Raw genomic sequence first — 14,870 nt, 5'->3', positions numbered from 1 at the left:
GAGGTTTTGGGATCCTAACAATTCCACACTCTCAGAGGGGTACCGTTCACTATCATGGGAGCTTTTTCTGTAAGAGATCGTGTGTCTGAAAATGTTTGACAAGCTTCTTTCTCTAAAATCAGCTTTAAAAACTGGTGTTTTGTTCAAGACTGCTTTGGAAGCAGACTGGTTAAAGACGGGGAGCTGTGTGTCAGAGACTGGAAGGTTAGGCTGGGCCTTCCCACGAGGCTGCGGGTCCGGGGCACAGCTTGGCTGTGCACAGCTTGGCTGGACCTAGATGGGCCAGGGATGCTGACATCTGACCCCATGACCCCTTACCCCAAGGCTTTCTGGTAGGACCTGTCTGGTCCTGGTGCTCTCTCCAAAAATGGCAATTTTGAGACCAGCCTAGGGGGAAAGGGACCCTTCCCAGCCCCCACTGAGAGAACAGAGGGCGAATGCCTTGGACTGGTAAAGTGCATGGAAGACCTGTCCGCAGGTGTCTTTCCTGGTTTTAGGGGCCTGCTGCCGCAGGCCAGTCTGCTCTGGGGCCTGGGACCCATGGACGGCTGGGATGGGGTCGGGGCCCTTAGCTGCCAGGAGTTGTAGGGAAACAGAGCTGAGGGGCGGGCCTGGGGGTATCCTCATTCCATCTCTGCTAGCGATTCCCTGGGGCCTCTGGAGGGGTTCCTTCCCCATCCAAACCATAAGTGAGCCCCTCTCAGGGCTGGGGGACCTTCCAGTTGTGACTCAACTTGTGTAAATGCAGAGGGAGGGCTGGGCCCACAGGGTGCGGGGTCTCTGAGGAAGGCAAGGGTGGGGAGGTCTTTCTAGGGTCCCGAGGATAAGAGGCCAAACCGTGTGGGCAAATGCCACCTCGCTCTAGAACAGAGATGGTCTCTGTCCCAGGAGGCCTGGGCCCCGTGACAGCAGTGGGCATAGCTGGGGACAGCCAGGTCATTCCAGGGGAGGTGGCAGGAGGAGGCTACTTCTCCCAAGGGGACGTGGGATGAGATGAGTAGGATCTGGGCTGGGGGTGGGGTCCTGGGGGAGGTCCCGACCCCTCTGTACAAAGACGTGGCTGGACCAGATGCTCTCAGAGCCAGCTACCAGCTCTGGGCCCCAGGACCACGGACCCTGGGCCCACAGCTGCCGTGAAGCGTTAAGTCCCATGAGTGCCCTGAGCCTTGGAGCTGGGCCCGCCACTTGTCTGGAAGGTTCTTGGGGTCCCCGCCACCAGCGGGAGCAGTCCACTTGGACCCGGGCGGTCAGTAGGGCCGCCACACGGCCTCGTCCATGCGGCCGGGCGTGCTCAGCGCGGTAGGCGAGTTGCTGTGGCTGCCATCGGCCTCCACGCCGTCGCTCTGGCCACCCAGGCTGGGGTTCATGAGGTTGCCGGTGGCGACAGAGGCGGCGCTGCTGGGGCAGGAGGCCAACATGCGGGTGGGCGAGCGGTCGCCAGCGCTGCTGCTGCCGGCCACCATGGAGAACTGGTAGGAGCCGGAGGACGCGCCGTAGTAGAGGTGGTAGGGGGAAGGGCTGGCCTGGAAGGGCCCGCTCTGGTTCTGCGGGGCCCCCGGGTAGGGCGGTGGGAGGTAGGTGTGGTGGAAGCGGCTGGTGGCCGGCATGCTGGCCACGCTGAGGCTGCCGATGCTCGTGCCCGAGGGTGTGGCGCTGTAGGGGAAGGCGGCCGACATGGCCCCTGGGTAATGCATCCGGGGGTCGGGGAAGCGGCTCTCCGGGAGGGTCGGCAGCGCTGCGAAGGAGCGGTCAAACTGGCGGGGGTCGGAGAAAGGGTTCAGGTCGGAGGTGCCTGGGGGACAGCAAGGAGGATGGTCAGTCACTGCCCGACACCACTCTGGCGGCCTTTCTTCAAGAATGACCTCGGGCTCTGGTTTACAGGCCCATCTAGGGGGATCCCTGGTGCTACATGTGGCTCTGCTCCCACCGCCCTGAGCTGCTCGGGGGCTGGAGCCTGCTGATTCCCAATCCGGTCCCACCTGGGAAGCAGGTGCGAGCAGGGGTCTGGGCTGTGGGTGGCCCCGGGCTCTGCCGGGGCAGGCAGAGGAGGGGGAGGGCTTTTCTCTCCTCCCGGCATCCTCTTCCCAGCCTAGCCATGCAGAGGCCTGTCGAGGGGGCAGGTGGGCTCCCCGCTGGGCTGTGGGTGCATGGGGAGCCAAGGGCGGGGCCAGCACAGGCCGCCCAACAGCCTGGCCTGGCAGGTTCCCCTCCCTCTCTCGCTCTCGGTAAAGAGGGTCTCCAACGGTCCCATGAGATTGGGAGTCAGGCCCTGCTCTCGCAGACGAGGAACCAGGCAGAGAGAGAAAGGTGGCTTCTCCTGATGCTGCACAGAAAGGACTGGAACTCATCACGAGGCCTCTGCTTTCTGCTCCCGCTGGGGTGTACGTGCGTGTGCGCCTGCACCTCTCCTGCCCAGGTGGGGCTCAGTTAGGTTACAGGAGCTTCCGCCTGTGCTGTGGCAGCTGGGTCCACGGCAGCTCTGTCCATCCCCCACCCCCCCCCACCCCGGCCTCAGCCTGGGCCTGTGTCTCCAGGGCTGCCCTGCAGGCTGGAGCTGACTGGTGGCCAGACAAGGATCAGATGCCACCCTCACCCGCCTCCACAGCAAAGCGAGACAGATGGCAGCCAGAGGGGCTTGGTGGCCTGGACCCTGCCCTTGTCACAGAGAGACCCAGTGTCCAGCCCAGGCCTCACCCTGGCTCCCCCAGGAGTTTGCTCCAAGACAAAAGCATCCCAGCCTCTGCCCCGTACTTTTGTAATCACAGACCCCCCCAAACCTCAACACTCAAAGGGGTTCAGGATTGAGTCTAAACCCCTTGGTAGGAAGACTGAGACTCAGAGAGGGTGAGGCACTTGCCTAAGTGTCACACAGCACATTGGACCTACACAGAATCCTAGGGCTCTCAGTCCTGAGTTCTGACACGTGCCTGAAGGGTAACTGTCCCATCTTTGAGGCAGCACAACTGTGTGGTCTCTGAGGTTGGATACTTATCTTAGTTCTGACACTTACTAGCTGTGTGTCTTTGGGCAAGTCACTAAACCTCTCTGTGCATCAAGTTGTCCCACATGAAAAATGGAGACAATAACAGTTCCTAGGGATTAAATTAGTTAATACATGTAAAGTGCCTACACTGGGCACATAGCAGGGGCCTGATGAGGGTTTCTGCTGCCACTGCAGCTGTGACACCTCCTGTTCTGGGCACTCAGGAGAACCGGCTCATTCAGGGCCCTGCAAAGCTGAGCCCCTGACCCTGGGCCTTCCTTGTACCCTGGCCAAGGGGTGACTCTGGGCAGCAGTGGGGAGGTGGATGAGCCCCCAGCAGCAGTCTAAAGTCTGTCTGTTCCCAAGCCCTCTGTCCACCAAAGACTAGGGGCCAGAGAGGGCTGAGGAGGAGGCCAGCCTCTGCCCCTGGCCAGCTCCAGGTGTGCACCGCCTGCCGTGCCTGAGGCGTGGCTGAGCTGCAGGTGCCCTCAGGCCTCATTCCCCAGATCTGCTTGAGGTGCTGTGCGACCTCAGATAAGACTTGTAACTTCTCTGGACTTTGGGGTCTTCCCAGCTCAGCTGGGGGGGTGTTTCCTCAGCAGCAGGCTCTGGTCCCGGATGTGGATGATACGGGATGAGGCTCCGGGCTCCAGGTGGGGAGATGTGGGGGCTAGGGGCCGGGAGACGGGGGCCTTCTGGCCCATCTGGACCCTCCCTAACAGATCCCTTGGCTGGTCAGTGCTGCCCTGAGGCCTAGGGGGTCGGAGGAGCCTGGCTCCTGCCCTCATCTCTGAACCCCAGGGGAGGAGCCTTGTTGGCAGCGCCTGGCACCCCGAGCACAGCCAAGCATGAGGCTAACACTTGCCCTGAGCCCAGGGGAGCGAGCGCTGCCGCCTGACAGGAGGGAGCCCAAACAGGGAGCCCAGGATGCGATGGCAGGGCTGTAGCCTGGGCCTCCGTGCCAGGTGGGCCCTCGGGGGTCATGTGGGCTGCGGGCAGGCCTGCCCGGCCCTCTCACCGTCCTCTCCTGCCTCCCTCCCCAGGTGGGGGGAGTGTCTGCCCTCAGCACCCCCTCAGCTCCTGCCCCCAGCCCCGCCCCCTCCAGCCCAGTAGCCCCAAGAAACCCGAGCTGGCCAGGCCTCTGTCGAGCAGCCAATCCCAACACTGGAAGGAAATGTTTATTTTCTTCTCCAAATTGCCCCAGCTGCTGTGTGGTGGCTGAATGAGGCCTTTGAGCTGTGAGAAGCCCCCATTGTGGGCGGTCACAGCCAGGGGGCTGGGGGCTGGGGTACGGAGGGGTTGGGGCCTCGGCACTGCTTGCCAGTCACCAAAGCTGGGGGGTCAAAGCTATTAACAGGAACCAAGAGAAGTGGTGGTGGGGTATCCTGAGGGGGACCCCCAGGATGGAGTCTGAAAGTAGAGGCTTGTCCCACCAGGAGGGGAGGGCCAGTGAGAGGGACTCCCCAAGCCTGGCCCTGCCAACATCCCTGTGACAGATACCTCCTTCTTCCCACTTTACAGATGAGAAAACTGAGGCTCAGAGAGGTGAAGCGACTTGCCTAAGATCACACAGCCAGTGCCTGGCAGAGCCCGAATTCCTAGCCAGGTCCACCTGACTGCAAAGTTCACGTTCCTTCCTTGGTCTTGGTTGTCAAAAGCCCTTCCTCTCACTCCAAAGGGGACAGGCCTGAGGACGGGGAGGCCTGGCTGGTGTGAAGGGCCACAGAGGCTGCCTGAAGTCCAATGCTGTGGGTGGCTAGCGAGCACCCTGCCTCAGGATACAGCAGAAGGGGAAGGACTGGGTCAGCCACTATCCCACACAGGCCCGACCTCCTCTCCTCCCAGCCTCGGGGGAGGCAGGGGCTCTGCCTGCTGCTGGGCTAGGCCTGGCCCTCTGGGGCTGGACGGAGGGTGGGTAGGCCTGCCTCAGGCTCCAGCAGGTGCTGATTCCCAAGCTATGTCCACACAAATGGAAAGAGAGGTGGGTTCTCCTTCCACGGGAGCTGCTGGACAGGACGCCACTGTTAGCCCCCACCTGCTGGGTTCCAGGGCCCCCCGGCTGGGCCCCAGCTCTGCCCATGTCAGGGAAAGGCCTGGAGTGTTAGACCACTGTACCTGCGCAAAGGCTGGCCTGCCAGGAAGGGGAGCGTGGACAGCTTCTGGGCAGGGGTGGGCATGAGCCCAGAGGACATCTTACTGCCTCTTGAGCTCAGACCCCTCTACCCTGCAGCCCCCCTGGCTCAAGAGTTGCTGAGTGTTTCAAACTCGACAGCCCGTGGCTAAGAGCCTGGACCTGGGGCCTCTCCCCACCTCGGGGGCTCAGCAGGGCCAAGGCCCAGCTTCCCAGGCCAGAAGGGAGGTACTGTCTCTTCACACCACGGGGCTGCATCAAGTCCCCCTGCCATGGCATTGTGCCTGGCACACATGGCCAGGGCTGGGGGCAGGGCCTCCCTTAATGGAGAGACCCAGCAGGGACTCCCTCTCTTGTGCCCTCAGAAGTACAGGAAGTTCCTGGGGGCAGGTGCTGTGGACACTTTGAACCTGGTCATTGATGCGCTGTGTGACCCAAGAGTGGCCCTTAACCTCTTAAGCCTCAATTCACTCATCTGCCAAATGGGTTCTAACCAGGACCTGGAGGACCAAGAAAGAACAGACACCCACGGTGCATGACGGCCGCAGCCAGCCCTCCCGGCCGCGTCCAGCACTGCTGCCGAGCACTCTCCACCCCTGCCTGGCCTGAGGGTCAGCTGCGCACTCAGCCTCCTGCACCCCAACCCACCGGCCAGGAGAACCTGGACAGCAGCGTAGATGTTCACCATCTGACCACCTACCGAGCACCTGCTATGTGCCAGGCCCTGTACACCCGGACGGCCTGCCCGAGACAGGCTCACACGTGCCTGCCGTGTCCATCTGGCCAAGGGGTAAAGACTCCATCCTGGGCCTCCGCCCACAGGCCTCCCTCCTCCTTCCTGTTTGGGAAGAGTCTCTGGGCCAGGCGGGGACCTTTCTCAGGAGATGCTCTGTCTCTCTCCAGGGACAAATTCACTTCACAGTTTACAAAGTTTGAGTGCAGTAACGTCATCTGAATGTCGCCCGAGGCCCAGGCAGAGGCATCCACCACCACCCCGCTTTCAGATGAGAAAGCTGAGGCCTGGGGGGCTGTGACGTCCTTGACAGACACATGTCTGTCTCAGGCTCCTGGGGCGAGGCCTGCCCAACTGTAACGGGTGCACTGGGGGACTAATACCCATTTCCCGCCGGGCACAGGGAGCCCGTGGAGGGCAGGGACGGTGCCTGTCTATTCATCCCTGGGGCCAGGCACCACGACGGCACAGGGTGAGTGACAGTAAATGTTTGCTGAATGAATGAAGGAAGGGCTGAGCCCAGGACCGGGCAGAGCAGGCCCTCAGAGCAGGCCGCGTTCCTTTATACCAAACACCAGGGTGGTGCAGCCGGCGACCCTGGGATGAGCTTTGGGTCCGGAGCAGAGAGACCGCTTCCAGGCCGCCGTCCCCTTCTCCCACCGCAGCCCCCCTCCCTGCGCCGTACCTTGGATGGGGGTCTGGGCCTGGCTGCTGAAGGGGCCGGCGGTGCTGAGCGAGCCTCGGGGGCTGGGCGCGCTCGGCGTCACCCGCATGCGCAGGCGCTCCAGCTCCCCGAAGCGGTCGGGGAACGCCTTGGTCTGGTCCTCCAGCTTCTGTCGATGCCCTGCAGAGCATGAGAGCCCGTGAGAAGCTGGTCCCCGTGAGTCTCAGGAGGCAGAAATGCCTTGCTCTGCTGGGAAGTTCTCCCTGAGGTCTACCCTTAGGCCTCTGTAGGGAGAACCCAAAGGCCACTACCGATGTCTCTTCTGAACAGAGAATGGTCAGTACATGCTGCCCTGGGGCTGCCATCATCTCACTCGTACCTTCTTATGCCACAGGTGAGGCTCAAAGAGGTTCCAGGCCACAGAGCCAGTAAGTTGTGGAGTCAAGATTTGAACTCAGCGTTCAAATCAAAGCCTGCGACCTACACCTGTACGTTACGCTTTTTGGCAGAAGGGGAATCTGAGGCAACAGGCACGGGAAAGGGGCTTAAGCAGGCTCCCATGGGAGGCAGGGAGAGAACCCAGGCATGCTGCCACTGTCTGCCCCCCAGCATCCATCCTGCCTGCCATTCACATCTGCAAGAGGAATGGGAGATGGCCCCGGAATGGGAATGCTGGCTCCTCCAGCCCAGAGCTACCCTGGGACCCCCAGCACATGCCTTCTGCCCTCTGGGTCTCAGACAGGAGGGGAAATTCACCACGATGCTGGGAAGTGGAGTGGGGCGCTGTGTGAGGGGCTAGACTCCCATCTCTGTCCCGAAGCTGGGAACAGGGGACCAGGGCACCTGGCTCGGGCATCACACTTGGAGAAACCGCCAGCATTTCCCAGTATCCCTCTGCCACGGCCCACACAGGAAGGACCCCAGCCTCGTCAAGATGGCCATGCCCCTGCCTTTAAGCAGCCAGCCGAGGCCACCCTCAAGGCTTCTCGAATGACATCAGGCTTGCAGGGACCACCACCTCTCTCTCTCTCTCTCTCTCTCTCACACACACACACACACACACACACACACACACACAAACACACCACTTTTTCAATTACTCATTTTACATTTCACAAGCAAAGTATGAATAGCTACAAAAATAAAAGCATTACAGGTAAGGCTAATGGCCCCTCTGACCCACCCTAAATCCCTGCCCAGAAATCCCCACGTGATCAATTTGGAGGTCTTTCTTTCCAGCCGTTTTTTGGTTTCACGTGCATGCAAAACACAGAGCAAGTTTCTCACAGAACTTTCTTGAATGGTCTCAGTCTGGCTGTATCATTCTCTAACTTGCTCTTTCAGTAGCACACCTGGGGGGCCACCTCAGTTTCCTTATCTGATAGCTGGAGAGAGTAACCCAGCCCCAGAGAAACAACAGAGCTCCCGCAAAACCTCGGGAGCCCACCCCGGGGCACAGTAAGGGGCAACAGGTGGGGGCGGGACGGCCTCACTAAGCCTGTGGGTGTCCCTCGTTCCTGCTCGTCACATCCCCTGGAGGCCGCAGTCCCCTCAGCCGTTCCTCTCAGATGGACACTTAGCTCACTTCCAAATGATCCCCCTGCATGCAGGACTCCCAGGAATATCTCTGTTCACACACCTCCTTGTGTCGGGGGATTTCTCCAGGGCAGACCCTGTGTTATAACAGACTCCTCACTGAGAGGACCGGACATTCCTGGGCTCTCCTGATCAGCCTGTCAGCCGAGGTTGGCCCGTTGGGCTCCACCTGACCCTGAGGGAGGAGGCCAGGCAGACAGGTGGGCCTGGTCCTCTTTTTACAGACAAGGGAACTGCAGTTCAGAGAGGTGAAGAGGCTTGCCCGAGGTCACACAGCGAGGAAAGAGGGAGGATGTCTTAGACTTGGGATCCTTGGAAAAGAAGTGTGGGGAGGGGCTAAGGGAGAGGGGAAGGCTTGCCTGAGTCCTGGGGTCTTCAGTGACACGAGGAACCTTCTAGATTGACAGAGAAAGAAGAAGGAGAGAGAGGTAGCGGGAAGTAAAACAAAACTCCTCACCAGGCTTGCTGAGGCTTGGAAAATGGTGTCCTAGGGGCCTGGAAGGTGTGAGATGACTCTTCACTGCCACTGGGAGTGAGGGGACAGAGGTGGGGACTTCAGAATGGGCCTGACTTCTGATTTTCAAAAGGGGGATGCAATGCATTCTGGTACACACAGGCCCCTAGTCTTGCTACACACCACTGTCACAAGCTCAAACAGGCATGTGAGAGCCCTTAGAAATGGAACAGGTTGTCCCAGGAGCCTCAATGGGCTCAGCAAGTCACCAAGAACCAGGGACCCAATTTCCCCTCCGAGGAGGCCCCAGGCCTGAGCCCACGGGACATCCAGCTGCCAAAATGAGACCACCTGGCTCCCAGCCGGGCCCCCCACTGCGCCTCCCAGGACCCTTGGCAACAGGAAAAACGTGGGCTGGGGGTAGTTTGGCTGGAGCTGGGGCCACCAGGTTAGATGACTATGGGGGCTGGGCAAGTCGCATAAATGAGGCACATGGGATGCGTAGGGCCTGGGGCAGACTGGAGAGGGTGGGCCTCGTAGAAGGGGCCGTTGCCATCCAGTCCAGCTGACTGGTGCCCTGGTGGGGGTGGACCCAGTGTTGCCAGAGTTTCCAGTTTACCGGAAGCCATAAACCTGCTTTTATGTGAAGGCTCCCGTATTTTATGTGTTGGCAATTCAAATACTGAAAACAACAACAAAATAACTCGACCACTGTGTAGAACATGTCCTGTTCAAGGGCTGCCGGTTTGCATCCTCCAAGCTTGGGATTTCATTTGCTGGTTGGTTGTCTAACCTTAGCCATCGAGGACTGGCTCATGGATACCCCTCAGGACGTGGTCTCTAGGGAAGTGCCGGACGGCCTGGCCTCAGTCCTGATCGGCCTTGGAGGAAATGCTGTTGCCCTGGCTGCCGAGGCCACTGGAAATGGCAAGGCAATGTGGATGAGCTGGGGCATGAATGAAGTCGGAACAATCTCAACAGGCAGGAAGCCGGCTGGATAGATCTGGAGACCGCAGACTGACCTGACAGCAGCTCAGGTGCAGAGGATCTGGGTGTCTTAGTCAACCACAAGCTTGAAGTGAGCCAGTGGGGTTACACGAAAGCTGGTGCAAAACCTCAGGCCTCGTTATCGCCACTGGCTAATAAAGTCCCGTTTCTGAGTCACACTGTGCACTATGTGTCTAGAGATACTCCTCTGGGCCAGTGGAAGGAGGGAGGGGTTCGCAGCCAGCCTGGGTCCGAGGATGGGCTCTGCCGCCTGGTGGCCTCACTCCTTTCCCCCACCCACCCCGAGCCACGGTGTCTGCATCGTGGTGCCCTCGCAGGTCGTGGTGCTGGCCAAATAAGGTGACCGGACGCTCTCCACCCACCTGGGGCCCCACCATCTGCACGGTCACTTCTACCCCAGCCTGTGCCAAGGGACGCAGGATCATCATCCCCACATAGAGACCAGGACACGGAGGCCAGGAGGCTAAGTCCTGTCCGGGACACAAAGCCAGACAGCGGAGCTGGCGTTGGCACCCAGACCCCGACTCCAAGTCCAGTGCTCTTTCTCCTGACACTTCCCTTTTGGTCCCATTGTACAGATGGGGCCACTGAGGCTTCAAGATGAGCCCTACACTAAGCGGTTGGTCTGGGATATAAATCGGGTAATGTGGTCCCAGAGCCCACGCTCCCACCACATGCTGCTCTGCCTTCACGCAGGACAGACTTCCTGGAGGAGGAGTTTTAACAGCACTTGGGGAACTGCTTCCTTGTTGCTGTGGAATGCTGGAGCCACGGCCCAGGAGGGGCAAGGGGGAGCTGAGATGACTCCACGTGGCCAGGGCGCCACAGAGTCTCAGAGCCACGGGGCCTGGGCCTTCACACTGGGAGCAGAACGGAACTCCCTGTGCCTGAGGAAAGAAGATGTGCCTTCAGAATAGACCTCTTTCATTCGGCTGCCCACAGTGAGAGCTGGGTGGGGAGCCCTGGCCCAGCTCACTAGGTCACCAGGGGCCCAGCCCTTTCATGCTGGGACTCCGTTTCCCATCTGCACACACTGCTCACTGAGGCCCCTCTAGCTTTGAAAGTCCCTGACTTAAGACTGCAAGACTCAGTCACTGGCCAGGATGAGCCCCCCACGGGCACCCCCATCACCGCCTCCTGCTGCTGCTGCTCCCAGGGTTTCTCTAGTATTTATTCTCTGCCTCTTCCAGGAAGCCCCCTTCTCCCAGCACCTTGCAGGCTAAGAGCAGTAGCTAGCAGGAACGGAAAGAAAAACAGTGGCCGACACTTACTCAGTGCTTCCTCCACTCCACTGTCTAAGCGGTTGACACGCTCTGCCTTGTTTCACCTGCATTATCCCCATGAGGGGGTCTACCACTGTCCCTAGTTCACAGGTGAGAAAACTGAGGCTCAGTGAAGGCCAGGGACATGCTCGAGGTCACATAGAGGCACCTGGCCACCTTGTCTTCCCGGAGCCCATCTTGTAGGAAAGGAGCCTGGGTTTGGAAAGTCAGGGGCTCCAAACAATGGGTGTTAGGACCCAGCCCGGGCCCAGGGCCCAGAGCAGGTGCAGGATTACAGGCCTGGAAAGAAGAAGATGAGAGGGTCTCAGTGGACTCCACCAGGAGCCGTGCCCTGCTCGGAAGCTCAGCGCTGAGCGTCCAACCCTCTAATCACACCCTGCTCTAACCCACCAAGTCCCTCTGCTCCTCTGGGCCTCAGTTTCCACAGCTGTCAAGTGGTTATCATAGTGTCTAACCCCTGAGTTGAGGATGAGCTAGAGGACAGGCCCCAAGTGTTTCAAGGCAGAGCACTTTGTGCAGAGGAGGGGGACTGCCTGGGGACGGCCCCACCTTGGCCCTCTGGACCTCGCTTGGGCTGCCTGTCCGCCTGCGGCGCCTGGGCTCAACTCACTGACAGCCCGTGGGACGGCACCTGCTCCGATCCTCACTTATGACCCTCCAGGACCCAGCGGCCCAGGCCTGTCCCAGGCAGCTCTTACCCACTGGGCCACAGCTGTGTCACCTGTGAAGTGGAGCTCACACTCTAACTCCTGAGTCTGGGGACAGGCCGGGAGAATTAAACAGCCCACCTGGCCGTGGCACTCAAGGAAGGCACTCTGGGTTTACAACCCCTCCTCAATGGATCTGGACAGTGGGAGGGCCCAGCCTCGCAGGTGTGTGAGAAGGATAAAAGTTGGGGGAGGAACGCTGGGGCCCAGCCAGGTGGGTGACTCACCCGGCATCTCTCAGCACCGGGTCCCCACACCTGCCAGGTACCTGGTGCTTCAGGGGGAAATCCAGGGGCCATCAGGGCCACGCCCTTGCCTTCACACTGGCCTGACACAAGCCCCTGTGATGAGAGTGGCAATCGCTTGAGCAGACATCTACGACGTGCCAAGCACTGTGCCAGGCAGGCCACGCGTGTCGTCTACAAGGGCCACGATCCTCCGAGAGGCCGCTATCATCACAACCATTTTACAGATGGGAAAGTGGAGGCACATGGTCAAGGTCAAACCTGGACTGGTCAGCGTGTTGCATGGAGCTCAGCTGCTAAGGTCTTGACTTCCCAAGACCTCCAAGAGAGCAGAGCTGGGTTCCTTGGCAGTGAGGCCCGACTGGCAGGAGGCCAGCTCAGTGTCCTGCCGCGGTGGGGTGAGGGGGGCAGGAGGCCAACGGGAGCAGGGAGCAGGGAGAAACAGAGCTGGGCGGGGCCCCAGGAGCAGCGTGGTCTGCAGGCAACAATGTGGGCTCCAGCCATGGGGCCCTTCTCCCATCGGAAGCCACTTGGCCACCTCCTCGGCTGCCCGGCCTGGCCCTGGTGCGGCCACATCCCATACACAGCAGCCACTGTCTGTCCAGCCGTGGGGTGGGGCACCCGGGCCCAAGGCCCGCTCTGCGGCCTGTCAGGAGATTTACCCCTGGTTCCTAACAGCCGAGCAGAGTCGTAGGTGGGGGCTGAGCCCCAGGTGGTCTGCCGTGAATTGGCCCCCTGTGAGCAGATGAAAGCCAGTCGGTGGCTAGGCAAGGAACCAGGCGGGTGGGGGGCCAGCGGCTCTCCCAGGGGCACAACTGGGGCTTCCAGTGGCCTGGAGTTGATTAGGGGAACCGGGGAGGTCCAAGGTTAACCCCTTCCCTCCTGCTGGGTGCACTCCCCCTGGGGGTGTGGGGTCCTGGGAGCCAGGGGCCAGGAGCAGTTGCCTCTCCTCAAGCTGGGCATCCCTCCAATCCCACCTGGAGCTGAGGACAGAACTGTGGCAACTTCAGGACGGCCACAGTCCTAAAGTTGCAGGCTCAGGGTCACTTTTCCTGCCCACGTCGTCTCCCGCCCCCAGCAGCCCCAGTGGCTGTCTGCTCACCTCCTTCAGGCCTCTGCTCAAATGTCACCTCTTCAGGAGGCCTCCCCTGTCCCCCTCCCACTGTGGGTCCCCGCCCTGCACTCTCCACCGCTCCCCCCCAACCCCCAGCTTAGATTTTCTTTGCAGGGCTTCTCACTACCTGAAATTAAACTAGCTAATCATCTGTTTACCTCGTTTATTTATTCAACAAATATTTACTGAGCACCTACTAAGTGCTCACGTCCGTGTTCCAGGGTCTACATCAATGTCTGGCAAAGCAAAGAACCTCCACCCCATGGAGCATATATAGTAGTCAGGGGAGATGAAAAATATGTGAAATAAATGAGTGAACTATATAGCATCTTAGGAGGTGATAAGTAAAATGAAAGCCGGGAAGTGTAAGGGCGAGAGGGGGATGCCTGTGTGTTTGATTAAAACAGCGTGGTCAGGGGAGGGCTCACTAAGAAGTGTGAGTAAAGACTTCAAGGTGGGAAGCAGCGAGCCACACGTCTGGGGTTGTTGGGGGAGGCGTGTCCCAGGTAGAGGGAACAGCAGTGCAAAGGCCCTGAGGCAGAAGTGTGAAGCTGCCCAGTTTGAAGACTGGTCAGGCGGCCAGAGTTGGGTAAGTGAGGAGAAGGGTGTCAGAGAGGAAGGCAAGGGGTAAAGGGCACAGATCAGGTTGGGCCTCGTGGGCCATGGTGACAACAGCATGGTTTACCATTTCTCCCCACCCCTAGTGTGTGAGACCCAAGAGGGCCAGAGCCCATCTGTTGGTTCACTGCAGTGTCCCTAGCTTCTAGAATAGTGCCTGATACATGGTCGGTACCCAGAAAAATATTTGTTGAAATCATCCCATGTACACTTTGGGGAAGAAAGGGCCCTCAGGCAAGATGTCAGAACAGCCCCCCGCCCATGGCCTCAGGCAGCATGGAGAACCTGTGTCCTGCCCCTCTCAGCTACGGCACCTGCTAAGCCTGGGAGACAGGGTGAGCAGTTCCCACACTGCAGTCTACCCCAGGCTCGCCAGGCGCTACACCGCCTGCTGCCCCGTATATTGGATCCTGCTCCACTGCTTCTTTACCAGCCCCCGGTGACTCTGAGGGACACCAGCACCGAGAACCTCAGAAACCAAGGCCACACAGGCAGGAAGCCACCAAGCCAGCCTTCAAACCCAGCCGGCCACCTGGCTGCAGACTGGGCACGCTCTGCAGGGCAGCGGAGGGGAACGACCTGGCCACAGAACCCACAGCCGGGCCTCGGGGATCTGCAGGCGCCTCTCCCCGGCTCCCGGGACCAGCCTCTACTCCCACCCCTCCCCAAGGAAGGCTCAGCCCTCACACGGAGTCGGGGGTCACAAAGCAGAAGAAAAGCCCCGAAGGGAAGCCCTGTGACAATCCATCAGGGTTGTTGGGTACCTCCTGCAGGCCAGGCAGCTGTAATTCACGTAAAGCTCACAAGTCCCCGGAGCAGAAGCTAATATCATCCCCATCTTACAGACGAGCACACTGAGCTAGGAAGGCCCTTCTGAGCGGCCCTTGTTTCCCTGAGCCCCAGGCTGGAGCCCCTGCGGTGCACCGAAGCTCACCCTTGGGCAAGTGGCTCGGTCTCCTGGCATGTCTCCTCCTGGGGTTGTCGAGGATCAATTAGGAGACTCTGGGGGACTTCCCTGGTGGTCCAGTGGTTAAGACTCTGCGCTTCCAATGCAGGGGACGCAGGTTCTATCCCTGGCTGGGGAACTCAGATCCCACATGCCGTGCAGCACGGCCAAAAAAAAAAAGAGACCCTGCACAGGGCCTGGCACACAGGGAGTGCTCGTTGACCAGCAGCAGCTGAGCTGCCCTCTGACCACTTATAGGTGGGGAAACGGAAGCTGGGAAAGGAGGAAGGTTTGTCCAAGGTCGCAGAGTGAAGGGCAGGTTGGGGCTGGAACCCAGGGTGCAGGTGAGACCTGCCCTGAGGGCCGGGCAGGGGGAAGAGCAAGCAGG

The 14,870-nt window shown here is 60.1% G+C and overlaps 1 protein-coding gene across 1 annotated transcript in view; it reads right to left on the bottom strand.

The window, feature by feature from the left end:
• Nucleotides 1-1,247: 1,247 nt before the first annotated feature.
• The window catches only part of RUNX3 (RUNX family transcription factor 3), a gene marked incomplete at both ends in the record, with an annotated part of 60,494 nt that continues 46,871 nt past the window's right edge, over nucleotides 1,248-14,870 (bottom strand). The window contains 2 exons of the mRNA XM_082668787.1: nucleotides 1,248-1,792; nucleotides 6,533-6,691. Coding sequence (XP_082524913.1) covers nucleotides 1,248-1,792; nucleotides 6,533-6,691 — 704 coding nt within the window. The remainder of the gene's footprint in view (nucleotides 1,793-6,532; nucleotides 6,692-14,870) is intronic.

The sequence above is a fragment of the Grampus griseus genome (genome assembly GCF_964374135.1).
Source record: "Grampus griseus genome assembly, chromosome: 1".
In the NCBI taxonomy this organism is placed as follows: Eukaryota; Metazoa; Chordata; class Mammalia; order Artiodactyla; family Delphinidae; genus Grampus; species Grampus griseus.
The sequence above is the reverse complement of the archived record's forward strand: the minus strand, read 5'-3'. Positions and strand labels throughout refer to the sequence as shown.